Here is a 12871-nt window from a genome sequence, read left to right as displayed (position 1 = left end):
GACCTGGTATCCAAAATGAGGATAATAATAGTGCCCATTTGCCCATTGCACTGGGTTGTTATGAGGATTAAATGAATTATACATAAAGTGCTTCACGCAGGGCTCAACAAAGGAAGCACTATATATAAATGGTAACTATTATTTTTGTCTCAGTAGTCTATGTAATAGCAAATGATTGGAATCAATCTGCCTGACCATAGAAAAATGGTTAAGTACAGTATGATACAGACATAAAATGAATATTGTGAAGCAATTAAAAATGAGGCTTTAAGAGATTATTTTACCACATATAATGTAAAAAAGAGCAGGAAACTGTATATATCATCTCCTACCATTCATGTTAAATGAATACTTATTGTTAAAACAGGACTTTGTACAAATGTAGATATGTAGAAAACAACCTGAAGGAATTACATCAAATTATTAACAAAGAATATATCTGGGTGCCAGAGGAACAGCACTTTCTCTTCCTCCCTTGTCACACGTACAGATCTCTACTGGTAGTGACTCCAAGGCGGGGGGTAGGGTGGGGGGGGTGTCTCTCCCCCGATAGACTGGAACTTAATAGAGAGCCGGGTACTCACTTGCCTATCTTTGCCCCTTGGTCTGAGCAAATCCTCAGCAGAGAGCCCACACTCGGGGTTGACCGTAAGAATGAATGAAGTAACGAATGGCATCTGAGTAAAGGCAAGGAACCGTCCTGTAAATGGAAACTGGAACGCATGCACGCCAAGCCTGATGACCCACAGTAACAGGTGTTTTCCATCTCTGATATCTGTGACTCATTCTGCACAGCTGCTTGCACACCGCGGTGTCAGCACAGGGAGGCTTCTGGAGTACAACGCCCCACACGCTGAAATGCACTGTATTCTGGGTGCCCCGGCGGCCACACACGGAGACGCACCTCACCGACAACCTGGATTCACAAAAGAGGCCCTGCCACCTTAAAAATATTAATGCCTTACTGCAAAGAACAAAAGCTATAGCTTGTGCCTACGCCCCTTGCTCCCCCACCGCACCTTTCTTTTTAGTTTCTAAGAAATCTATTGAGGGTGAGTCTGCATGCATTTCGTCGCTGGCCTCCCGACTCCCTAAACACACAGACACGCACACAGGCACACAGACACACACCCCTTCCTCCATTCGTCCCCAGCTCCCTACACACACACACACACACACACACACACACACACACACACACACACACAGATACACACACACCTCTTCTTCCTCCATTCGTCTCTTTCAGACGAGGCGCGTCTCCCTGGGCTGGATTGAATGGGAAAGGACGGGCCCGTCTTTGTCATTAATCCTCCCCTCCTTCAGGCGAGCCAAGCTTCTTCCGGGTCAGCGACAATCCCCGCCACCGCAATCAGGCTCGCGGTCCCCCATTCCGCTAGCCTCAGAGCGCCCGAGGGCCAGGTCGCCACCCCCCGCAGGTTGCGGGAAGGGAGGAGGGCGAGGAGGAGGGCGGGCAGCGCGGGAGTGGGGGAGGGAAGGAGGGAGGGAAGGAGGGGAAGGCAATCGGAGGAGGAGGAGGAGAGAGCAGCCTCCTGCAGCTGGCGAGGAGAATGGGAGTGCGGGGCGACAGACCGCCGCGGGGTGTCACGGCCGCGGCCGAGCTTGCTAGACGCCGGGCAGGCGCCCGCCGCTTTTAAACCCGAGAGGGCGCGGCGGCGGCAGGATCGCGGCGCGCGCTGGGCGCCGGGCGGCGGCCGAATGGAGAGGAAGGGCTCGGCGGCGGGGACCAAAGGGAACCCGAGCCCACCGGTGGCAGGCGAGGCGCAGCGGCCGCCGCCGCCTCTGTGCGTCCCGGGCGGCGGTGGAGGGGCCCCGGCGCGGGGCCAGGCTGGGGCGGCGGCCGAGCCCGCCGAGTTTATCCGGCGCGCGCACGAGTTCAAGAACCAAGGAGCGCAGTGCTACAAGGACAAGAAATTCCGCGAAGCCATCGGCAAATATCACCGGGCGTTGCTGGAGCTGAAGGGGCTGCAGCCCGCCCCCGGGGAACAGGAGCGGGACTCGCGCGCGGCCTCCCCGGCCGGGGCCTCCAACCCTGGCCGCCTCTCGGAGGAGCAGAGCAAGACAGTGGAAGCCATCGAGATCGACTGCTACAACAGCCTGGCAGGTGAGCTGCGCCGCGCCGCGCCGCGCCGCGCACCCGGCCCCTCCTCCCCCGGCCCTCCCCGCCTCCTGCCCGGCGCGGGTCCCCATTCCCCAGCTCCGGACTCCGGGTCACAGCCGCCCGCTGCGGCGAGCCCGCGATGCATACTCCCTGCTGGGACCGTGCTGGTCTGGGAAGGAGAACCTGGGAGGGGGACGCTTTGGGAAAAGTGTGACTTTTTAGCGTTATACCTTCCAAAACTCGTTGTCATCCCGCGTCCCTTCCCCCGCATCCATCGTAAATCTCACCTATGAATAACTGGGCAGACAGGAGGAGACCCAGCTGGCCTGGCGGCGACTGCTGCTACTATCAATCCCCAGTGGACCTGGGTCCAATGCGGGAAGCAGCGCCTGGGTGGGCCACCCGCACCCACTGCATGCCCAGTTACTGCTCTCCGCAGGTATCTCTGGCTCCAGAGCTGGCCCTCATCTTCTTCCCAACTGACTGTATCCCTATGGGTAAGGTTTTTCCCCAAGTTCACTTGGCCCCAGTAGGAAAGAGCAGTTTGCCATAATGCCTTCAGCATCTTGAGCAAAATGGATTCCAAAGTGCCACTTTCTTCTCTCTAAGCTCTGCTGGGGCTCGGTTGCCAGGTGAAGAGAGTGATCTCAAAGGGAGCCTAGTTCATGGTTGGGCCGGAGCTGTGCTACATTCCTGCTCTCCTCCCTGCCTCCTTCTCACTCTGGGTAGCATTGGTCCTCACACCAGCTGTCCGCTAGATGTGAGGAAAGGGAGCCTTTCTACTGGGATGAGAAGATGAGGTATACATTCCAGAGTTCACTTTGGGGATTGAGGGCAAAATCAGACATTTCTACAAATTTGACTTTGGCACAGGAAAATTTAAAGTCTCTAAAAAAGGAAGAGTCTGGGTCTTACCAGGGCCAGTCCTGTGAGAAGGTGGGAGAGGCAATGGCCTTATATCCCCTATTAAAAGCATTCCCTCCTCTTCCCCCACCCTATTTGGTGGGGTTTGGGCATGGTCCAGTTCCTCTAACCAAACAAAAGGCCATTACTCCTAATCCCTAACCCTTGAAGTTGCCTAAATTAGCCATGGACAGTTGGAGCTGAGTAGGTTTGGAAGAGTGACTGGGTGTGGCTGGGGCCCAAGCAGTTGGGGGATGAAAAAAATATCGATAATTTTGCTCTGTTCCAAAGTGCAGATGTGTTCTGTTCCCTTTGAGATCTCTAGTGCCAGCCTACCACTGCTTTTCGGTAATGCCATGTCCAGTATCATCTGTCATCAGGCAAAACCCAGGCACTTAAAAAATGGTAGTTTACAAACTTAATTAGTAGTAATAGTAGTAGCAGTTGTAGAAATGGTGGTACAGATAGCAGTACTACTAGTAATAACGGCAGCAGATAAAGTAGTAGCTTAGCAAAGATGGAATATTTCAATCCCTCACAATGTACAGTTTGATTCCCTTTATTTCCTGTAAGTCTCTGGCATACTCAGTTATGCCTGATTAATAGTTAAAGGGCAGAGTGGCCTTGGGTGGGGGAAGAAGCTCTCTGGATCGCTAATGGGGCGATTTCAGAGTGGTAATGGAGTCTTATATTTAGTATTATCCATGGGCATTCTGGGATTGCCCCTCACCCCATGCTTTTGGCTGCCATCCTGTGGCTAGCACTGCCTGTCTTTTACCCCAGAAGTGGTTACATTTCTATAGTGAAACCAAAGATGTGTGTCCTTGGTCAGGCCAGCCCAGTCAGGGCGGGCGGGGGCTAAGATCTGGACAGCTCCTCCACTTTCGACCCCCGCCTCAGCCACCCACACACTTTGGAAAACTTCAGAGCTGAGAGAATGGAGAGTAACAATAACAGATTTCCCCCTCTACTGCCTTCTCTAGTGCTCACCACTAATATTAATAATTTACTGTGTGCACTGTGCTAGGCCCTCTACATACATTGTATTTTTTAATATTTAAAACAACTCAATATAAAGAATACGATCATCAGTTTTGCAGAGAAAAAAACCCCAAGGTTCTAGAACCATTCAACTCCAAAGTCAATGTTCTTGTCATCACAGCTTCATGCACAAAGTCAGCATCCTCTAGACCTCTGTGTCCCTGGAGTCGTCTCAGGTAGGCTCCAGGGCCCTTGTACTACTTGGAAAATTCTGTTGGGAGTTCTCAGCCCTGGTAACCAGGAGAAAGAAATAAAGCACCTTCATTCAAGGCTCCGTAGGGCTATTTTCAAATATTGTCAAGTTTCACATTAAAAAAAAGAAGAGTAATTACAAGGTGAACAGTCTTATCAAAGCCAAATCTGTATCCTGTACAGAAAATTCAACTGAGAGAAAGGATCCACATAGAAGTCACCTGGAGAAGTAGAAGCCCAACGTTGGTTTCCTTTTAGACAATGCATAAAATCGGTTAGAAATCCTAGCAAGTAGAAAAGTATCCTTTCTTGTTGGATTGTAAAAGTAATACATACCTAAATAATGCATTTTCTTTTACTAGAAAGTACCAAAAAGTTTATAGAAGAAAATAGAAAATTACTTTTAACCCCACCACCTAAAGAAATCAATTGTGATATATTTCCTTCCTGTATTTTTTTCTGTACATAAATGTAAACTCTTTACAAAGCAAAGGCCCTCCAGTATCCTGCTTTTATTTCTACGTACCAATCTATCAGAAACATTGTACATTTCATTAAAATATTTTTGTGACGATTATCTTAAATGGCACCATAAAATTTTTCAATGTGTGTTTACAATTATCATTTGATGGAAAGGGAAGGAAAGATGATCACTGTCATTTTGTGAGAACCAGAACAGTGCAGTGTGGCCCATAAGATATCCTTTCCCTCTTGTGCCTGCCAAAAGGAAGGAGACAACAACTGCAAGTTCATTCTGTCAGAAAGGCAAGTGACCCTTCCATTGGGGCTGCAGTGCCAGCTGAGCAGCCCAGCAGGCTGCAGGCAGGAGCAGGCTGAAGATGTCCTCTCAAGGACCTGTCCTTCTTCTACACAGCTGTGCATAGAACGGGAGCTCTGGGACTTAGAAGGAATTTGGACTAGCCCAGCAGTAGCTAAAGGAATAAGCTGCGTTACTAAGGGCAGCTCAGCACTAAACAAAAGGCTTCTGAAGGAAACCTGGATTCAGTGGACCCTTGGACTCTGCATGGAAGGCTCCGAGAGAATAGCAAAGGGGCAGCTGGAATGTGCTAAGAGATGTTAGTCTAAAAATCCATTTGGATGACTTGAGGGCATCATGTGAAGGGCATGCAGGCAATTTGCAAAGTGCCCACAGTTGTGGTCCCTTCGGCTTAGGGTTTCTTCTGATTAGTAGGGATCTGGCCAGTGGCACAAGATATCTGGACTTGGTTTTACAAGTCTTATTCTCTAACAAATTCAAGGAAAGAGATGGGAGGCACCCTGTTCCTTCAGAATTTCTAACGATTTTGATACAATGACTAGAAAAGATAGTCTGACTTGCCTGGGGAGATGTAAGAATCTGATCCTTACCAAGGAAGCGTGTATTGGCCTGTTGATCAACTCCTGTTGACCTTGAACAAGACACAGGACTCCCCTGGGGCCTTGGAATGTTTTGTGCCGAACCTCTTCAAGGGCAGAGCCTTTGGCTCTACATCTGTTCCTGTGAGGCAGTGGTGGCCTCACCTGGGGTATGATCAAAAGGTTACAACACATAATGACTTTGTTGGTATTTTAAAATGATGTTTGAGACTCAAATGCCAGCAGTGGAGATGGGTGCAGACAGGCCATGGTATTGCATCCAAAGGCAAGATGAGAGCCAGGTCATGCCTCTATATCCCTGACATGCCCTGTGACTTTGGATGAGCTCCGACCACGTCGTCATTTTATCTCCATTTTCCCATGCATTTCGAGCTATGCTGGGGAAATTTTTTGTTTATTTTACCAAAGGGGCAGATAATATCCATCGGTCCCAACTTGAAGCCCAGGACAGGGGTGTGACAAGGCCTAAAGAAGTCACACTGGAATAGGAACCAGTTTTATCAGTGCTTGTGGACATGTCTTGAAGCCTTGGGACCAGGGCAGCTACATAATTTGTGGGGTCTAGTGCAGAATGAATGAAACTGTGGGGCTCCTTGTTCAAAAAGCAGGGGTGAAATGTCATTAAAGATCTTAAAAGATAAAGCTTTCTTTCTTTCTTTCTTTCTTTCTTTCTTTCTTTCTTTCTTTCTTTCTTTCTTTCATGATCTCTCTCTCTCGACTTTATATGATGTTTTTATGTGATGTTTTATTTGCTATTTAATGTCATTACAAGAAAATTAAAATTTTAAATTATTGGCATGAATTTTAATGTTCATCTTTATATTGTGCAATGCCACTTTTAATGGAAATAAAACAGCACTTAATTTGCATATGGAATCATATAAATTGCACGATTCACTTTTTGTAGCTTATACATGCATATGTAGTTTATTCTTACTAGAACAGTGGAAATGCTAACAAAACAAACTCAATTGTTTTGATTTTGCTTCTTTATATGCACACTTTCTACCAAACTTGGCTTTCTGATGAGTAAGGAAAAGAAAAGAAATTATAGGTTGCCCTAGTCTTTCTTTCTATGTCATCGTTTTCAGCCTAAATGGTTGGCTACTACAGGAAGTAACATAAGTAGGAAAGGGTTACTAGGTCATTTGTGTTTCTTAGAATACTATTGCTTTCTTTCTGCATTTGAAGCAACTTCTGGATTGAATGGAAAGCATAGTCTGTTGGGGCTGTCAGCATGTCTGCTTACTTATAGACCTAACAAACTCATACTTACCTTATACTCGAGTTTGGTCTTGTTGAACTCTCATGCACTGGAATTATGTGCTCATGGGGCATTGTGACTGCTATATGTGAGTGGGGCTGCAAAGAATGATTTGCCTATCTCTTCTGCTCATGTTTATGCTCCATTGTCCCATCAGACTTCACTTACAAAACACAATTTCAGAGATAAAATAATTAAGAATTTCAAAAAGGTAATAGCAGAGCATTAAGCTAAATACAGGGTGCTTCTGTGCATGGGTCCTATGTGACTACATAAGTTGCCCACCCTTGAAGCCAGCCCTCAATGGGACACCAGAAGATGATTAGGTGGATACATCTAAAGTAGACAAAATTAGATATAGACTCTAAGGCAGATTCTAAGACAAAGGGTACTCAACAGAAATTGGTGTGGAACCAAAGAACCAAGCATAAAGATGGATGCATTACAAATGCAAGAACTCAGTGGTGAAAAGGAAGTCAAGAGCTAGAGATAACTGGGAACCTGGTGCCAGAAGATGAGTATTGGGGTACAAACTGGCCAAAGGAAGGGGAAAGAACAGGGGCCTCATACTAAGATCCTCAGCCAATTTCTTGCCATCTGAATGGGAGAACTTGACTGCCCAAGCCATTGTCCATCTGAGGCTATTGCTTGCACAGCACCCTGGCCAATAAATCTTAAGCCTGTAAATGCTTCAAAGACCATCTTCCAAAAAAGGAGATGAGACTTGAAACTTACAGAATGCTTTCAAGAAAAGAACATTCTGAATTTAGATTCTGGGCAGAGTTTCTAAAGTAGATTCTGAAGCTCTTTACCTCCAAGGGAAATGAGTTGGATGGCTCTTGGCCAGAACCTCTTTGGGACATGTCGAAGTCAGAGGCCCTACAGCTGAATACCTGGGAGTGCCCCATCAAAGGCAAGGGGATTCGGTTGCAGTGCAGACAGGAAAGGCAAGATGCAGAGCAGCCCAGAGCTTTGCAGGTTGTGAGTGCCCTCCAGATGGGAACTTCTCTCCTTCCAGCTGTTCTCGTTCACCACCAGGCTGTGCCTACTCCAAACAGCTAGGATGAAAACCACATGTTTCGACAAATCAACCAGCAATTTCCCACTTCCCAGGTGTTTGGCTTTGGGAAGTCTGATGTACATGCTGGGAACAGAGTTTTCCATTTTCACCACGATGATTAGTGTTTTCCAGTCCCAACCACATAGGAGCAACCACAAGTTCGAGCACAGAAAATGGCACCAAACACAAAAAAGCCAAAAATAATGCTATAGAAGATTAAAGGAGTTTAGCCTTGCTGGTGATGTTCATATGACCTTGAAATTATTCATTAGCAGTATAAAGCTCATTATCTTTCTTTTATACATACATATCATATCAGCAATAAAATGGTGCCATATCTAGTATGACTCAAAATCATAGTTCCCAAATATTTTTGAAAAGGAAGCAGGATGTGTAGTGCCAAGGAGGTTTGACTTGAACTAGAAGAATTCTAGGTTGAAATGTATTCATGTGGACCTTCTTGCCCTTTTTGAATAAAGGACTTTAAAGAGTACTCATGTTATGGCTAGATTTACACAGAGGAAGCTTACGGGGCAAATGTTTCCCTTCCACAGTGTTTCTGTGTGTAAAGAATAAAACTGAGAAGTGGTGCTAACTAGCTAGCTCAAGAGTTATGTAAAATCAGAATTATAATTTCAGATTTGGGTATAACCCCATCCCTTACAGGTGTATGAATTTCCTTTTCAACATGACCAACTTGTCATCCAGCATGAACTTAGGCATGTCCAACAGTAAAGGTACTCACCACCACCTAAAGTGACTCATTTAACAACCACCACCACCACAAAACGACAATATAATAATAATAATAATGTTAATAAACAGTAACTGTAAAGATCTAATTGGCTTTATGAAACAGTTCATGAATCGGGCAGCATCTCATCTAGCAAGCAGAGAGATACTTCGAGGGGTTACACAGGATGGAAGGCTTTTACAAAAAGGAGGGTAAGACAAGAAACTTATCAGAAAGAGAAAAATCAAACTTCACTGGAGGAAAGTAAGAGTTCAGGTGACAACAGCTTCTCATTGTCTGAGCTGCAGTATTTCCTTGGCTGGGCTTGTTGCTGGGCAAGAGGAAAATCTTCCTCCCGCTAGAGTAGTAAAGTAGCTGCACTTCCTGTTTGGGAGTACAAGGTATGTTTTTTCCTGTTGGGGGTCTGTAATTGATGTCTTTCTATTTGGAATAATTGACAAGTGGTAGGGTATAAGTGCTTTCTTTACAGGCCTTCCCATTTCCAGTTTTAGTTGAGATCTCTTTTGTTAATTTTCACAGTAACAATAATGGCAGTAAAGACTACCAGGATGAGCCCAATTCATGGCACCCAATAGATGTTGGGTGAATGTGTTTGAAATAAATTAAAATGCTTATCCCAGCATCTGTCTTATATTAAGGATCCAATAAATTCAATCATTCCACTATATTGAGCACCTAATATGTGCTAGACTCTGGGCTTGGGGGCTGAGTATGCAGGAGTAAACATGAAGAACAATGTCTCTGCCTTTATTTGATCTATACAACTTTGTGAGACAGAAAGCTCAAGCTTAGAACAGTTGAGTCACTTGCCCATGGCCACATATTATGTGGCAAACTGGGATTTCTCATCTGTCAGTTCTGTAATTCCAAAGCCTATAGTCCTAACCATTCACCCAATATCCTCCATGTTTAATAGTTTCTTCCTTAAGTACTAAAATTTGCCTCCTTGAAATTTCTATCGATCCTTCCATATTCTATCTACCCTTTGAAGCAACATGGAATACATCTCATCACTGTAACAAGGACAAACCCTGACATTTTTAGGGCAAGTTGCTTGCCCATCCTCCAGTCTTGTTTTCTGTACATAAAATATCCTTTTCCTGTGATTGTGCCTTGTGTGATCAGGATTCCCATTCTATGACCATCCTGGGTGATTAAAGGGAAATTGTCCCGTGTTCTATAACCAGGTCATAGTTTCCCTAGGTCCTATGTCACTAGGAAGGTGACCTGAATTTGTACGGACAGAGAGGAGTGAGGAACTGGTGAGTCATAATTTCTAATGAGCTTAGAGGCTACCGAAGCCCCACTCATACCTCCTCCTTTTTTCTAGGCCAGAGTGTGTGAATTCCAGTTCAAAGATTTTGAGAAATTGAAGTGGAAACGTTAAGAGTAGAAGTTCATTTCGGCCATTACTATTTCAGTATCCGCTCGGTGGACAATGAGGGAAATGACCCACCAGAAGAGTAACATCTGGAGTTGTCCAAATGCGTTACCTCAGACAAGGACGTTTTTAATGTGATGAAAGTGATGATACCATCATTTGAAATAAGTTCCAGTTTAAGTGCCAAATGAAGTTGGACACTATTATTCCGTATGGCATGGAACATTGGCTCCGCTGACATCCTGGAAGGTCATACTTATTTTTTAGTTTGTGTTTTTATGACTGGCTGATGTTGTATTCTTTCCTGGTGGGCCAAAAACCTCATCTCTCAGGAAACAAAAACAAAAATCCCCAAATGCAGCACTAAACTGACTAGCTGGCCCTATGTCTAGTGGAACACTAATGGAGGTAGTCCCACATTATAGCTGATGGCACATTCACTACTTAACCTCACTATTTGAACTTAATCTGATCACAAGATCTCTGACCTTGAGTTTCCTCACTGATTAAATGGGTATACTCATGCCAGCCTAACTCATAGGGTTAGGGCAAGGACCAAGAAGATATGTATATGAATGTACTTTGTAAACTACAAAATATTAAAAATGTAAATTATCATTTTAAGTGGGCGGGGAGATGTAGGAGGGAAAAAAAGAAGTGGGATCTGCCCAATGAAGGAAATTCTCACTTCTAATTCTAACAATTTTAAGATAAAAGGGATATTTGAATAGTATCTACTAGGAAAACTCTCTTGATACCTGCTTTCTGTATTAAATATCTATCGACATTGACTGTCCCATGTAATTTCAAACACAAACACTAAGAGGGTTCCCCAAATGCAGGCTGCTTCATAGTTCACCAAAACAGCACTTGTTAATTAAGAGAGAGAGAAAGAGAGAATCTGATGAGGCTCATGTATGGGGTGTGGGGTGTTCTTTGAAGGCTAAGATTTCCTCCATTTCTTCAAATGTTCCCATCTTTAAGAACATAGAGGAAGTGTGGCTTGCTGGACAGGGACTTGGACTACAAGTTCTGTCTCTAATCTGCCAGGTGCCTTGGGTCAAGGAATTTAACCTCTTGGGCCAGTTTTCTGATTTATAAAAACCTAGGGTTGGATTCCAAGATCTCAAAGGTCCTTTACAGCTCTTAAAAGAAAAATTGTCTCTGCATGTGAAGGCAGTCTGGCTGCGACATCTGTCACCCCATTGATCACCAGTGGTGACTAGGCTGTTCTGGCTGGCTAGGCGGGTGTGCCCTGCCTCCCTCCCCGCCCCATGGGAGTCCCTCCTGAAGCTACTCACTGGGTGGAAGAGGAGGGTCATCTTGGGTCAAGGGTACACGAGGAGCTGTGCTCTCCTGCTAGAGCCTCCAAACAAACTCTCAAAGTCCATTTGTAGGAGAACGTAGGGTAGTTAAGCTTCCAAGACCCCAGACACATCCAAATGAGACACTGCATGTGGCAATCTGCCTTGCTTTAAGGAAAGGAGGGAGGGAAAGATGGAGGGAGGCAGGGGGAGGGAGGAAGGAAGGAATGAAGGAAAAAAGAAAAATTCTCCATGCCATTCTTTATGAACTATGTGGCCCTTACAAAGAATGGGATAATTCTGTGTGTGCTGATATAGGCCAGTCTCCAAAATCTGTTATTATACATAGAGTCAGAATGCAGAACAGTGTTTAATGTGATTCCCTTGTGTACAGAAAAAAGATACAAACTAGCATAAAAGTGTTTGCGTTCAAAATTATCTGAAATCTTACAAGTAAAGCTCTTAACTTTACTTGAAAAAGATACTAGGCAGAGGAATTGGTGAAAGAGACTGTCTTTTGTTATTATTAAGACTTTATTGTTTCTAGACCATTTTAAGGCTCACAACAAAATTGAGGTGAAGGTAGAGATATTTCTTATATACTCCCTTCCCCCACACATGCTCAGCCTCCCCGTTATCAACGTCCCCACCACAGTGGTACATTTGTCACAACTGAGGAACCTACAATGACACATCGTAATCACTCAAAGTCCATGGTTAACATTAGGGCTTTCACATTCTATGGATTTAGACAAATGTATGACATGTATCCATCACTAGGGTATCATACAGAGTGTTTTCACTGTCATAAAAATCCTCCATGCTCTGTCTGTTCATCTCTTTTCCTCCACCCCCAACGCCTGGCAAACACTGATTTTTCTTTTTACTGTTCTCCATAGTTTTGCCTTTTCCAGTATGCCATGGAGTTGGAATCATACAGTACGTAGCCTTGTCAGATTGGCTTCTTTCACTGAGTAATATGCATTTGAGGTTCCTCCATGTCTTTTTTAACTTTTTATTTTAAATCTGTAGTGTTTGATTTTTCTAACCATGTGTTATTGCTTTTATATTTCAAGAAAAATGATGACAGAATTATCTGTGCAGAGAAATTAGTTTTTCTTTCCTTTTATTTTCTTGAAGAAAAACCACCTTATAAACATAATTGTTAGTGCCATTTGGGATATTACCAATGCGTGTCTATCCTTGTTTGATACTAATGCCAAAGATGTCAAGCAAAGTTATCCCAAGCCCCAAACTTTCTCTTAATATCCCGTCAGAGGACTCATGCCCCTTTCTGCAGTGCCCACCATCCCAATCCACACACAGGGCTAGGTCCTGGCAGCTTGGTACCCCACAGTAGAAGGACACCCTTCTGGACTCAGTAGCATGTTAGTGACAGTTTGAATCTGCTGGTGAGATGGGGAAGAAAGTTGGGTCAGAGTCCGTGATATAACCTGGTCCTAAACGTTAGTG

The 12871-nt window shown here is 44.8% G+C and overlaps 1 protein-coding gene across 1 annotated transcript in view; it reads left to right on the top strand.

Moving 5' to 3' along the window:
- Nucleotides 1-1278: 1278 nt before the first annotated feature.
- TTC9 (tetratricopeptide repeat domain 9) overlaps nucleotides 1279-12871 on the top strand; it is a 36031-nt gene continuing 24438 nt past the window's right edge. Inside the window, exon 1 of the mRNA XM_019733343.2 lies at nucleotides 1279-2125. Within this exon, the coding sequence (XP_019588902.2) occupies nucleotides 1279-2125 (847 nt within the window). The remainder of the gene's footprint in view (nucleotides 2126-12871) is intronic.

Source organism: Rhinolophus sinicus, linkage group LG03, assembly GCF_036562045.2.
Source record: "Rhinolophus sinicus isolate RSC01 linkage group LG03, ASM3656204v1, whole genome shotgun sequence".
Lineage (NCBI taxonomy): Eukaryota > Metazoa > Chordata > Mammalia > Chiroptera > Rhinolophidae > Rhinolophus > Rhinolophus sinicus.
The sequence above is the reverse complement of the archived record's forward strand: the minus strand, read 5'-3'. Positions and strand labels throughout refer to the sequence as shown.